Here is a 13,638-nt window from a genome sequence, read left to right on the forward strand (position 1 = left end):
GAGATGCATCTTCTTGAGTTATTGTGTTTCATTGAATTCCAATCCCTGTCATTTAGTGAAGTACAAGGTATGGGCCACTAGTGGCACAGGACAGCACTTCAGTTAAATCCTTACTCATTCGTGCCAGGGCTAGGCTTTCTACATTGATTGAGAACATTAGTGGACCTGGTAGCTGACATATTACTGTATTTTCTTATTTTTGCTGTCAGAATGTAGATCTTTACATAAATGCAAGCAAAGCAATTTGCCATCTCTTAGTTGTCATAGTAACTTCAGTATTTTCCAGGTCTGTTTCTCTGCTTTCTGTAGAGACAATTATTTCTAACCTCATAACCCCATAATCTGAAATATTGCCATAAAATAGGTAAACCATTTTCAAGCAAAAATCAAGTTCAAGTTCACATTTATTGGTCATTCTAGCAATATACAAGTATGCAGTGAGGCCCACCACTGTCATGTCATCGGCAAACTTGATGATACAGTTTCAGCTGTGACAGTACAGTCATGAGTCATCAAAATAGGTAGTCTATGCCAGTTCAGCTTGCTTCAGTGCCAAAATGAAGATCTCAAGCTCCATGCAAAAAACTATTTTTCCATAGAGTAACACTGTGCTGCATTTGGACCTTGTCAGTGGAGCTGTGCGGCGGCTCATTCTTTCTGAAGAAGGAGAAGAACCAGCCAGGAAGTCGTCATCTTGGTGGAGCAGCAAAGATGTCCAGGTGAACCGGTTTCTTTCCTGAGAAGAGATGCCCACCATGGCAGCACATCAATCATGCATCATACAAGACAGCTATATTTACGAATACTAAATAAAAGCTGTATAAAATGTTTATATCCTTCCTTTTTCGGTAAACCACCACATTTATAAGTGTGATTGTGGCCGACTCAGCTGGCTGTTTAATGAAAACAACGCTTTAAAATCGAAAATGGCAAGCACATTTGCACACTGATGACCCAGTCTAAGCATTGACTAAAATCACAAGATAGACCTAATAAAATTAATTTTAAAAAACTAAATTGCTATCCATACCTGAACTAAAATGGTTGTTTTTTTATTGCTTTAAACCAGAAAAGGTACCATCTTAAAAACAATCTCAAAATTTGAATAATTCAGAAAAAAAGTACATTCATCCCTCATTAAATAAGCAATTTGCTTACTAGTTCTCGTTGAAGCAAGCAATACATATACAGAGTTGGTTTTGTTACACCAATTAACTCCCCTGCTAATACGAGCTCCAAGCTTGTGGCTCTTCCATTTTTATTTTCCACTCCTCTTGGCTGTGTCATTTGTTGTCTTAAATAAATTGTAATCGTATTATGCTTGTTATGATGTACAATCATTTTTTTTATATATTTTTTTCTGTTTTGTAAATGCATTTACATAGTAAAAAGATTCAGTAACTGTATTTTTCTCTAAAGAGCCTAAACCAATGCTTCTGTGTTTTTTAACACACTGTGGGAGAAGTGTTATGTGGACAGATATCACAAGAACCTGAGCTAGCTCTCGTGATTGCTGAAAGTGAACCTGCTTCAGAACTTCACAACATGCTCGCATTTTTAATCACTCAGATGTCACAGCTTAGAGCCTTCATTCGAATATTGGATCATTTATCATTATTAAATCTTCTCCTATAGTGTCTGTGCCATCATGTGTGAATATTAGTACATAGGTATTCACAAGGGACTGTCCTCTATCAACATTAGGATCAGTACTGCACCTGTTGTCTTACTATTGTCTTTATTATGATTTTTTAACTTATTCCTCTTACTTCAGAAGAAAAATGTAATTTTCGTGAACTGTTCTCTAACCTGGATCTGTATCAAGCTGTGATCTTTGTTTTTTTTTCTTCCAGAAGGGTTCTTTTAAAATGTGCAGAGAGTTTTCCCACAACAACTGGCTACTGTTCTACAGAGAAGAGGGGTAAGACTGTGCCTTACTGTATGTGTTTCTTGTAGTGAAAACTGCAGTACCATAAACGGAGTCTCATTACGAAAAAATATGTCTTGTTTTCAGAAGCCAGCTGGATGTGCTGGATGTGTTAGAAGGAACATCTCACACCATCTCTCTGCCAATCAATCTGAGGTCTGTTTTCCTTGTGGCCGAGGATCGCTGGCTCCTTGTGGAGAGCAAGACCAACAAGTATGTTTCCAGTCCTATAAAGGGAGAGTACTGATCCTGAAGGGTATTTCCAGTCTGTGTGTTCCCATGTGTCTGTAATGGCTTTCAATATCCGCAATTAAGCATTGATGCTGCAGGCATGAGTCTGAAGGTCCTAAACTATTTAGTTTGAGCTGTTATGTGGAAATACACAGCAAAAATCAATAAAACTATTAACCAGAATTTAAGAAGTTAATGATGCTCGCTTGATAAAACCTAATAAACAATATTCATTGATCCTAGTATTTTGTACTCTAGTGTTCTAGGAATGTTGCAACATGTGAATCAATTTTAAAATCTATGCATTATTTAATAAAAACATGTATTCACTGGGTTGTGAAAGCTGGAGGAAACAAAGATTCTCCATGGTACCAAGCAGATTTTGTTAACCTAACATTTTAATTAATTCACCTAACATTTGTTTTATTCATAAGATGCATATTTTCCAAGGAGGGTACAAATATCCTCTTCTGTATTTTTAGTTATTCCTCTGCAAATTGTCTGGGTGAACTGTTACCAAAACCAATTTAAAACTTATTCTTTGTAATTATATAAAGAAAAAGAGTCACCTGATTTATGAGAAAGTAAAAATCTCCAAAGCACGTATAAGACCTGGTTGTTTCCTGTCATTTCTGTCACTGTTAACCTTTTTGTTTTAGAATTTCTTTGCTTCTTTTCTCATCATCTTCACTTTCTTTTCAAAACAGGAGGTCTGACACTAAGTTCATGTAAATAACATATAAAAAACTGTACACCACAAAAATGCTATTTTTTTCAATATTCAGGAAAGCAGGACTCAGTATGTGCTTAAAAGTTAATCTTTATGAATTCTGAAGAATTTAATTATTATCACGGTAAAGATGACACCATGTTTATGTTAATAACTTACACTCAGAATTTTATAAACTTAAGTTGGACTGGTATAGGTCCGGTAACTGATTATGCATTTCGTTGTAGAAAGTTCTTGCTAACCAAACCTGTACAGATGGGAGCAGAGGACTCTGGCATATGCCAGCTTCACGCCATTACTGAGGATGCAGTCAGCACTGGCTTTGGAGTGACAGCAGGTAATGGAATCATCAGAGCATCAAATTACTGTATTACTGTAACTAAGTGCAGCAGGGCTTCTTGCACTGAGTATGTTATAGACGGGACATCATCGCCTTGAACCCCAAGCCGTATAACATTTTGCTAATATTGTATTATTTATGTCATGGCTGGGTGTAAACAAAGTGTTGTGTTACATGGTTTTGGTTTATACCCATAAAACAGAGGATAAAAGGAAATTGTGAGTGGTGTGAGTAAGAACAGAGAACATCTGAGAGTGGCTGACCAAGATCTATGTTTTATTGTTCTTATTTATTTTGTTATTTCCTGTCAGTATGAGATGACTGTATTTTTAGGCAAAGTTAGAACATTGAAATTATTAATGTATACAATAATTTAAACATGATTGAGCTGGTTACAAGTATATATGTGCATGCTGCTAATGTTTTATATCAGGAAAGGGTAGAGAAGAGATACGCGTGTAACATAAGGTCCTTCTTTTCCAGTATTCCTCAGGTCATCATCCTAGTGCATAAACGACTGTGTTTCCTTCAAAGATACCTTGCCTGCTTAAGAAAAGCAACTGTATGAATATTTTTATACCCGTAAGAACATTCTAGCATTACTCTGAGTTGAAAACAAGAAATGAAAGTAGGCCATCAGCCTGTCATCTCTCTCATTTGGATTACTCCTATTTGACATATCCCAAGATGTCATTCAGCTGGTTCCTAAAGGATCACAGTTTCCACTTAAACTTTGTTGTGTAAGAAGTGCCAATCATGCTTCAGATTGCACTGTACAAATGAGGGTTTATCAGGTACTCCTTTAATCATCATCTTTCCATCTGATTTCTAACCGTTTTTTCCAGTACAGAGTCTCAGCAAGCAACAGGCACAAGGCAGAGTCACCCCTGGATGGGTCCACAAACACAGACACAAACCAACATACACCTAGGACCCATTTTCCCAGTAGCCAAATAACCTACCAGTATGTCATTGGGATGTGGGAGGAAGTTGGAGCACCTGGTAGTGAAAGATTATGGTTAGTTTTAGGTATAGGGTAAAAGTTAGGTTTGGGGTGGTATGTAGGCTGTTGTATACTGTGTCTACTGTATAAATACTTTATTAACAGTAGACAATTTAATTCTACAGAACTTAAATTTGTTATTAAATTGAGAATTAATAGAATATCAGTTAACCCCTTGTTTATACACAGTAATCTAAAGAGTTACCAATGTGCCTCAGGTTTTTCAGTCTTAAATGTTCATTTTCTTAATTTTCATGTGCATTCCTGGATCTTTTTGTTGCTGTTGAATGTAGCTCAGAGTCAGTGCATTACGTTAACACAACATCTTGAGGACAGAACCCCTACAGGCTCCTATTTAAACTCTCTCTGCCACAGAGACTGCAAGCTTACCTACAGGAGACAAAAGACTTCACCGGTGCTATCTATACTCTCTAACTTTATTTCTGATTTCTCACTTTCTTCCACTTGCCTGTGATGTTAGACACAGACTCCCAGCCCTCTCCTATTGCTGCTAATATACACCAGATTACTGCTCTAGAGGCATGGCCAATAATCCACAGAGCCAATCATACAGTATACATATACAGTATGCTCTCAATTTGAACCATGTGTGTCTAATTTTCACTCACAGAAGCTCGTACTTTTACCATTACATAATGAATAAATAGAACTAAAAAAAGGGTTGAGTAAGGAGAGACACCACCATTAACCTGTCTGTAAAGAATGGCCCTTTAAGGCATAGAATCTTTGTTGTTGCTCTTCTTTGATCTGAATCCAAAGCAGTAAGTTTTGTCTTATTTGTGAACAAAATTGCACACAAAGTCTTGTATCTTAAAACTGCATTACATGCGTGTAATCTTAACACAGATTCCTTTGAATTACATCATGTTTCTTACTGTAATTGACAATACCCCGTTGTGTGCCCCGTCCCCTGAAAATTCAACGGCAGATCTTTTAAAAGAGGGATAGAATATTTTTGTAGTGCAGTTCACATTGCCTGTGCCCCTTTTTTGGGAAGTTAACTCAAAAAATAAGATGTAAGATAAAGAGGCTATTCCAGCCTTCAGTCATGTCCATGCTTCATTAGCACAAAATTAATCTACGTTTATTTTGTCTGCCTAAAAGAGAAAAGTGACTTTGTTGATCTTATGTACTGTTTACAGTCACAAGGAATGCTGTTTATAAAAGATAAAAATCTACAAGGTCTAGCAGCTGAATAACCATATAACAAATGCAATACTCACAGAACTTGCACTTCACATGTTTGAAATAATGCAAACTCCTGAAATGTGTGTGTTTTCACCTCAGCTGGTGGTCCAAAACCAGCATTGCTATGTACAAGCATGGAACATCTTTCCATGTCTTCCTTCCTGAGACTGTACACTTAGCACTTGATCGACCTTATCATGACAAAAATCCCAGTGTCATTTCATTAATTCAAGACATGCACTGTATGTGCTTTCATGCAGGTGTTGAGATGTCAGCACCACAGGAAGTGTCAAAGGATCAGTTGTCACCAGAGAACCTGAGTGCAGCCCTGGGACAGAAGATTGTGTCTCCAAACAGGATACTGTCTGACAAGAACACCTTCGCCACTGTAGTCGTAGGCTTCCCAGACCTCATGGTGAGTGACAGGGAAGATGATAGGCAAGGTTGTGTGCACAGGACTGCCCAGAGCTTCTCTTGAGCCGCATTTTGCATGTTTCAATGGAATCAATGTAATTTAGTGAGTAAGTACACTACACCTTATTAAGCATTTCTTTTTAAAATCTGACCTAGAGCTGAAAATGGCTGAAGTATTTGGTCTTGTGCTATGTAGGATTTAACTAGTACCAATGTACAGCATATGGTTGATTATTTTATCCAAACCGTCTTGTATCTGCAACCATTTATACAGCTGGGTATTTTAGGGGAGCAAATCTGTTGAAGTGTTTTGCTCAAGGGTACTACAGACGTTTCTCTCCTGGAATTCAGACCACAAACTTCCAATTATGAGTCCAGAATGCTAAGCACTGCATAACGCTACTGTCCATCTTGCCCAGCAAAGAGAAGAACTTTTTCACCTAACATTGGTGATAACATAAAAGCCATGAAAAGCTCACATACCTTTTTAGAGGACTCACTGAAGTGCTAGTGAAGTTCAGAACACTAGTAGTGTATTTTATAGACAAAAATACTTTACATTTACATTTTATAATACTTTATGACACTGGCCTGTTGTGAGCACAGGTTTGGCTATGTGATCAGAGTAGGTTTAGACATCAATGGCTGTCTCAGCTCGCTGTATAATCCTTGATGCATCCATTGATGCTTTAACATTGGTGATGGATGTGTGTCTTGGATTTAAGCCTCTTGCACATTGGTGCAGAACTGGTAACAAGCCGAAAGATAAAATGCTTGATGGTTGGACGGGTCACAGAAGCTTGTCAGCACTTACGCCCCATTCTCCCCCTATGAGAACAGGGGTTGTTACAGTGAGTCGAGTCACAAGAACACCATTGGCAATTCCAAAAGGAGGTAGGTCTGTAATAAAACAAGTAATTGGCAATTCAGTTGAAAAATATATAACTTGAGGAACAACTCTAAATTGTACAAAGGCAGAACAGATAACTTAGCAAGGAATTTTAAAATGATTTATCTGTTTATTATATCCATGATAAACACAGGTCCAGAATTTTTAATTTTTAACTTGGCTTTTTCTGTCTCTTAGTAAAGGAGGTACCTACCAAATGGTTTATCTTTATCACAGTCTAAACACAGGAGACCAGCACAGGCCGATCTGTGCATGTAAAATTTAACAGGTTGTCTGTTTTGGCTGAAGCTACCAGGCAGAGACAGAAAGGGATCAAAGGCCGCAATGCATTTTTAAAATGTAGATGTACTACAAGAGTATCTTGTTCTCTCATCAAAGTTAAAGTCTTATCTCCCTGTCTGATGAGATAGCAAGAAAATTTAATGAATTAGTTGGACCATGATGAGAAATAAGTTAATATGACATGTGATCCACTCCCTGTTCAAAGAGTCTTCCTCATAACTGACTACCTGGCAGCTGTACAGTATATCATCTTCAGACCAGCTTCCATTATACAACTTGAGGAACTACTGTATATACAGTACCTGGAACTGGCATTTATTCTTTGTTTTTTTGTACTAATATCTATGTCTATACACTATATACACTCTTCCTACCCACCTCTTCCAGGCTGCTTCCTCTGACCACCTTCCCTGCCTCTCATCTTTCTGGCCATCTTTCTGGCTGTTTTCCCTATTCCTTTTTTACAAGCCTGCATCACATCTCTCTTACATAATTAACCTCCACCCCTCTTCTCTTCGGTACTTTCCCTATCTCTCCTCTCCCCTTTCATAAAACCCTTGAACAGGTCGTATGCCACCAAGACTCCATTTAACCCTATCAGCACTCAGTGCTTGATTCCTTCCCATCCGATGTTCACACAACACACTCTTCTCTGAATTACAGATTTCCTTCAAACAGTTCATGTTGTTTTCCTCTTATCTATCTTAATCATCCTGGGCCTTTCTGATGGCTTTGACACTGTGGATTGCTCTTGTCCTTCTGTCAACATTTGCAGAGCTGGAAATCTCTGGCGCATCCTCCTGCTGTCTTTTTTACTACCTTACTGGGTCTCCTGATGCATCACATTCTCTGCACCTCACTCACCCTCTCCTGGTGTCCCCTAGGGCTCTGGGCTGGGTCCCCTGCTGATCTCTCTTTTTAGAGCCTCAGATCTCTTACCATAGCTTTTTAGATTTTCTCCTGTGAAGATGACACTTAGATCTTCTTCTCTTTCCCTCCCTCTGGATACACTTCCATCTTCTCAAAATGAGCCTCTCAAAGTCTGAAATCTTTCTCTGTTCTTTCAACCTCTCCACATCTTTTCATCATGACTCTACCACCCTCAACCCCTGCTCCAGAAGAGGAGGAATGATATCATCATTCCTGATCCCTGTCTTCTACTCCCTTCCCATTTCTACTTTGGTCTACTCCTGTCGGTTCTTCAGGAGTAAAATCTGTAGGATGCGTCCCCTCCTCACTAACACATCCACACAATTCCTAGTTTACTTCCTGGCTGGCCTCCCCAGGTTTCTGTTCACCCTCTTCCATTCATTCATAATTCTGATTTGCTCTCCTGGTGTTTTCTCTAGCTCTGTGTGATCATTGTACAGTTCATGTTACTTTCTTCTGTGATGAGTCTTTACCGATTTCTGTTCATCTGGTCTGTCTGTACATTTGTGTCTAGCACACAGTCTGTCTGTACACACTCTGTGTGGGGATCTGTGTTCTGTGCATCTGTGTTTTGTACACAGTCTCTCAGTGCATCTGTGTTCTGTGCACAGTCTCTCTGTGCATCTGTGTTTTGTACACAGTCTCTCTGTGCATCTGTGTTTTGTACATAGTCTGTCCATTCATAGCACGTTTAGCCTGTTACTGCTGTGACTATGTCTTGCATGAAATTCAAAATTAAACACTGATGAAATTTCCTTAGTTTATCCAGTCTAGATGTAACTCTTACTATTCTATAGGTTTGAAAGGAATTACTTGCTCCTATATGGTGAACTATTTTCCCAAATTTTTCGAACATTTCCAGACTCTGCAATGTAAAAGAACAGAGAATATGCACAATAGAGCATCCAAGGTCAAGGCAAGTGCTATTCAGTCTTGCCGCTGTTTACACTGTTTAAATACACACAGGAGCCAAGTTTACAAACACAGCTTGAGACAACACTGACCTCATGGATAAAACACACTGTGATACGTCATATTTTATGGATCTCTCTCTACTCCCCTCTAATTGTTTTTCTTTTCACTGTTGGGTCACCACGCAAACAATCTGAGAGATGCAGGCCCCCAAACTGGAATCCAGTAACCATAGCCACGGCAGGATATCAATATTTAATGCACAACCTGGCTGAGCTACAAAAGTACAAAAGTCCAAAAAAGGATTGCTGCTCAATGGAGAAAAAAAAACATCTCTTAAATTGTCTCTCAACTTTGTGAATTTGTATTTTAAATCCAGCCAGGGATTTCACTTCTCGTTAAAAAGGCCAGACAATGAATTAGCGGGTGATCTTTTGTTTTTCCAGCTCGTGAACTCTCGTACTAGGAGCTCATTACTTTAAATGAAGAAATAATCTGTAGAATAGACAGGACCCAGATCAAAGTAAGACAGAATGTAGACAAAACACAATAACAGGGGCTATACATAGATCATATACAGATTCTCTACAGAACAGAGGTAACAAGAATTGTGCACAAATCACACATGGACTACCTGTATGTACAGTATTAACACAGATGTACAGGGTACAAAACAGAGATGCGCAGACAGTAAGAATATAATAACAAGGACTGTACTAAGATCACACACAGTATGCAGAATACAGTAACAGGGACAAAATACAGATCACACACAGACACTCTACAGAACGCAGTAACAACTATGTTCTGCATGTGCGTTTCTCTAAAGAGGATATAACTGACATCCATTAACATTTAGGTCTAGTAGTCTAGTACTCTTTCTGTCATTTAAAATGATCCCAGTGTTGACCTTGGCTTGTATTTTAGTCTGTCCCACTTGACGTCGAAAGGGTTTTAGAGCAGAAGTGTCAACATGTAAACTTGATAAAGTTCTCAAAAGACAGGCGGGAAGGTGTCTTCAATATCCAGTCACATTGAGAAGTAACGATGAAAGACAACCATTGGACAAAACGCCAAGTTGAAAGAAGTAGCCCAGTCTTGTGCTGAAATTCTTCGGTCCTTCTTTCTTTGCAGTCTCCCAGTGAGGTATATAGTTGGAAAAGGACGTCCTCTCTGGGTGGGGGCAGCTCTGCTGACACCTTCTTCAGCGGGGCCCGGAGGACAGGCACAGCAAAACGGGCCAACTGCGTCAGCCTGCTGGGCACCAATCAGATTGTCAGGGCCCTTCCTCCCGCTGACGTGCCCCTGAAAGACATCTACCCCAAAGGTCAGAGCTGCAGGCAAAAGAGACCGTCATTTCTCACAGCACAGCACATCTCAGCTTACTAGTGTTTAACTGCATGTTGCGTCTCCAAGCTTTGAGGCAATGTGGTCATTCTGCTCTATCCGTCTGCATATTATCCTGCCTATGTCAGTTTGTTAGACACACTAATGGCAGCCACACACTTTGAGGGGGTCTTTCAATAGTCTGTCTTAACTGAGAGGTGATTCACATGAAATTGAAGTGGAAATGCACTGCAATTGCTTATATAAATTACGCCAACAACTTGTAGTCAAATGTCTATGTAGTATTCTCTGTGGGAACAGAGTAGTAGTAGACTAGTAGTATTGTCAATGGCATGATGTGGCACAGAAATCAATCCTGGTTATGATAAGGCTTTATACAGTAGCTGAGAGTGACACTATAAGTAGCTTTTTAGCTTTTACCCAGTTATTCATTTGAACTTTCAACACGTGCTGAATCACACAAAGTGGGTGTTTGGTTTTCCAGTTTCTTTGCAGATTTTCTAAGTGTGTAGGGAAATCTCTCACTCATGCAAGCTGCCAAAATTAAAGAGACCGTGACAATAAATTGCCTGGCACTTGTTTCTGTTGAGAGCTAAAGCTGTTTATACAAACATTGATAACACATGCTCTGTCTCAATATTTCTTTGGCGGTGGCTGGAATCCATGGAATATGATGTTTTAATGACATTGAGAAAAAAGAAAATCTCTGAAAGCTAGGTGAATTTACTCATCTGAACAAAGGCTACTGTATCAAAGTGGTCTGAACCAGCATATTTTAGCTACACTTTTTAGATTTTTCTAAAGCCCACAAAGGCAGTGTAAAGTGTTTGCATCAGCTGTGTAAATCGACTTGTCTGACCAAAGTTTTGTTTGAAGGTGAAAAATATGGGTTTGAACCTCAAGGGCAGATTTGTCCTAGGAGATAATTGTTTTCATCATTCTCCCTGTCAGTGATATTTCTCAGTTACTTTGTGGTTTTTTTTTTGCCTCTGATGCAGGAAATACTTGTATGTGCCTTTGTCTCTTCCCATCTTGACTAGTGCGATACCGAAGTGGAATGATCAATATGATCAATCTCTGCAGCCAGAATATTAACCACAACATGATCACATAATCATAGTACTTATGAATACTTGAATACATAGTATTTGAATTGACTTATGATTCTGAATTAATGTGAAAATTATTGAAAAGAATTGAAAGCCTGAATGGTTCAAGTAGTATGAGACCTTATTATGACTTTGTGACCCTAATATGACACATACTAGGAACACAAGTCTGGTTCCTTAGGTTTTTAACTTCTTGTTTAAAATGGTGTTCTCTAAGTTGTATGTTTAGTTTTTATGCTATGCGCTTACAATTTAATGAATAATTAAGCATATAACCAAGCCCACTGCTAGCGCATAGCTTAATGTGTGACTCTCCCTTAAATGGTTATTAAAGTACTAATGCTTTAGTACTTTAAGTTAGCTTAACATTGATCAACTAAAACAAACAAAAGTAATCACAAACTTATAAAAATCGGCTAAAATCATTAATCACTCCTCTGTGTCCAGCGGATGCCTGCACTTTCTCTGTCTGCCCCAATGATTAGCACACCACACTGTAATGAAAAGGGCAGTAAAACTGGCAAAGAGCCTGCCATTCCCCGTGTCACTAGCACAGAACCAAGAGTGTTCATTGAGATACAAAAACAAGACCACAATGAGATGCAGACGCTGGGTAGTGGATATTCGGACAGGGGGCAGGGAGAGGCTCACTCACTAGCTAGATTAGTCTTGTTATCCTATTCATTTGTGCAGCAAATTTTAAAATTGCGCTTAACAACCCTCAGCTTGGTTTCAATGTGCTCTGATCTCCTTCCATCTAAGACCAAATCCCATGTAAGAGAATTCGCAATTCAGACATGTTCAAACCCTCATGTATTTTGTTTTCAGCCCTTTTAACTAAGTATATTGTACAGCCAATTAAAAGATGCTTCAGAAAATAATTTATTATATTAGTTTCTAGTTAGTTGTATTAGTTTTATAGTTGATCTCCTTATGTTAATTGGTCAATTATATTATAAGTCAATTATAAATCAGTAAATGTTTTGATGAACTCTGCTTTGAGCACATACTGTACACATGAAGCTCTGCACACACTCTCAATTATTTTTTACCACCCTGAACCTGGTAAACTTTGGCTAACACATCTTCATTTTGTTCTTGTTATTTTTTTAAAGATATTACACCTCCCCAGGTTGCTGCTTATCTGGAAGTAACAGATTTTAATTCAAAGAACGTCAAGTACATTCCTGTTCCAAGGTAAAACACGCATCTTTCCTTGTGTTTTCTAGAGGTAAAATGTTCACCATCAGTTTTTTTCTTTCTTATTGCTCTCCTTACGTCCTTCAAATTCCAGTATCTACGGAAAGAGAGCTTCGTATTCTCTTGGCAATTTAGTACTGTTTGCATTTCCTTATAGCACAAAAGGTGAACAGGTCTCAAATTAAGCAGTTTAAATAGAAGTAGCCAGCATTTTATTGTTGAAGTTTTAGACTTGCTTTGATACTGTATGTGTGATGGACCACACTCCTGTGAATTAAGAACCAAACAGTGTAGTTTGTAGCATTAGGTGTACCCCAATTTATTTCTTGATATTATTATTATTTTAATCATTGTTTTGATAACCATAATGCTAATTTCCAAAGCTTATTTTTTTATTCAAGCAAAAGTTATAAAGCCTTGGTTTTGGAAAGGACATTTATGCTGGTATTCTTAATGGAAGGCCTTGTTTAAAATGCATGGCTAATACAGCACCATTCAAAAGCTTTCATATCCTTGCACAGTTTTCACTTTTTGTTGCTTTGAACAAGTCATCAGCAGTAGATGTTCTTCTACCCCCAGTGTTGAAGATGAGCATTTCAGTTCTGACCACTGTGTCAGCTCTGCACTCAATAGCACATTTACACTGCACTAAACAGATCCCTTGTCACTGCTAGCTCTTTTGAAAACAGGCACCTTCTGCATTCTGTGTGACTGCAACATGTTTATGGGGTATATGTGCAGTTTTTAAATAATTACCTTGACATTAACTGAATAAAATATTTGAAATATAGACAGAAAAGGGGCTGCCACACTGGAGTCATGCCATTTCACTGTATATAGTAGTAGAAGTTGCATCACAGGCTTGTTTTCTAGACTTAAAACCTATTTTGGAAGAGCCTTTATTTAACTGGTTGTGTTATTTGCACCTTTGCTCCTACTGTGCTCAGTACCCCCATCTACTGTCTCCTCTCATTGTGTATTATGTATTTTTTTGTGGTTGTTCTGTAAAGCACTTTGAGAAGCAACCTTTAAAGGTGCTATATAAAATAACGTTTTTTATTATTATTATTTTCTGTAGAGATATTCTGGTATAC

At 38.3% G+C, this 13,638-nt stretch overlaps 1 protein-coding gene across 3 annotated transcripts in view; it reads left to right on the forward strand.

The window, feature by feature from the left end:
• Positions 1-13,638, forward strand: part of vwa8 (von Willebrand factor A domain containing 8) — a 118,146-nt gene that overhangs the window by 64,348 nt on the left and 40,160 nt on the right. For 2 of the 3 annotated variants that reach the window (XM_015363890.2, XM_015363891.2), the window contains 7 exons: positions 600-719; positions 1,854-1,921; positions 2,015-2,140; positions 3,116-3,225; positions 5,701-5,855; positions 10,023-10,215; positions 12,460-12,541. In XM_015363890.2, the coding sequence (XP_015219376.2) occupies positions 600-719; positions 1,854-1,921; positions 2,015-2,140; positions 3,116-3,225; positions 5,701-5,855; positions 10,023-10,215; positions 12,460-12,541 (854 nt within the window). The remainder of the gene's footprint in view (positions 1-599; positions 720-1,853; positions 1,922-2,014; positions 2,141-3,115; positions 3,226-5,700; positions 5,856-10,022; positions 10,216-12,459; positions 12,542-13,638) is intronic. The other variant, XM_006639022.3, reaches the window with a different exon arrangement.

The sequence above is a fragment of the Lepisosteus oculatus genome, chromosome 15 (assembly GCF_040954835.1).
Source record: "Lepisosteus oculatus isolate fLepOcu1 chromosome 15, fLepOcu1.hap2, whole genome shotgun sequence".
Taxonomy (NCBI): Eukaryota; Metazoa; Chordata; class Actinopteri; order Semionotiformes; family Lepisosteidae; genus Lepisosteus; species Lepisosteus oculatus.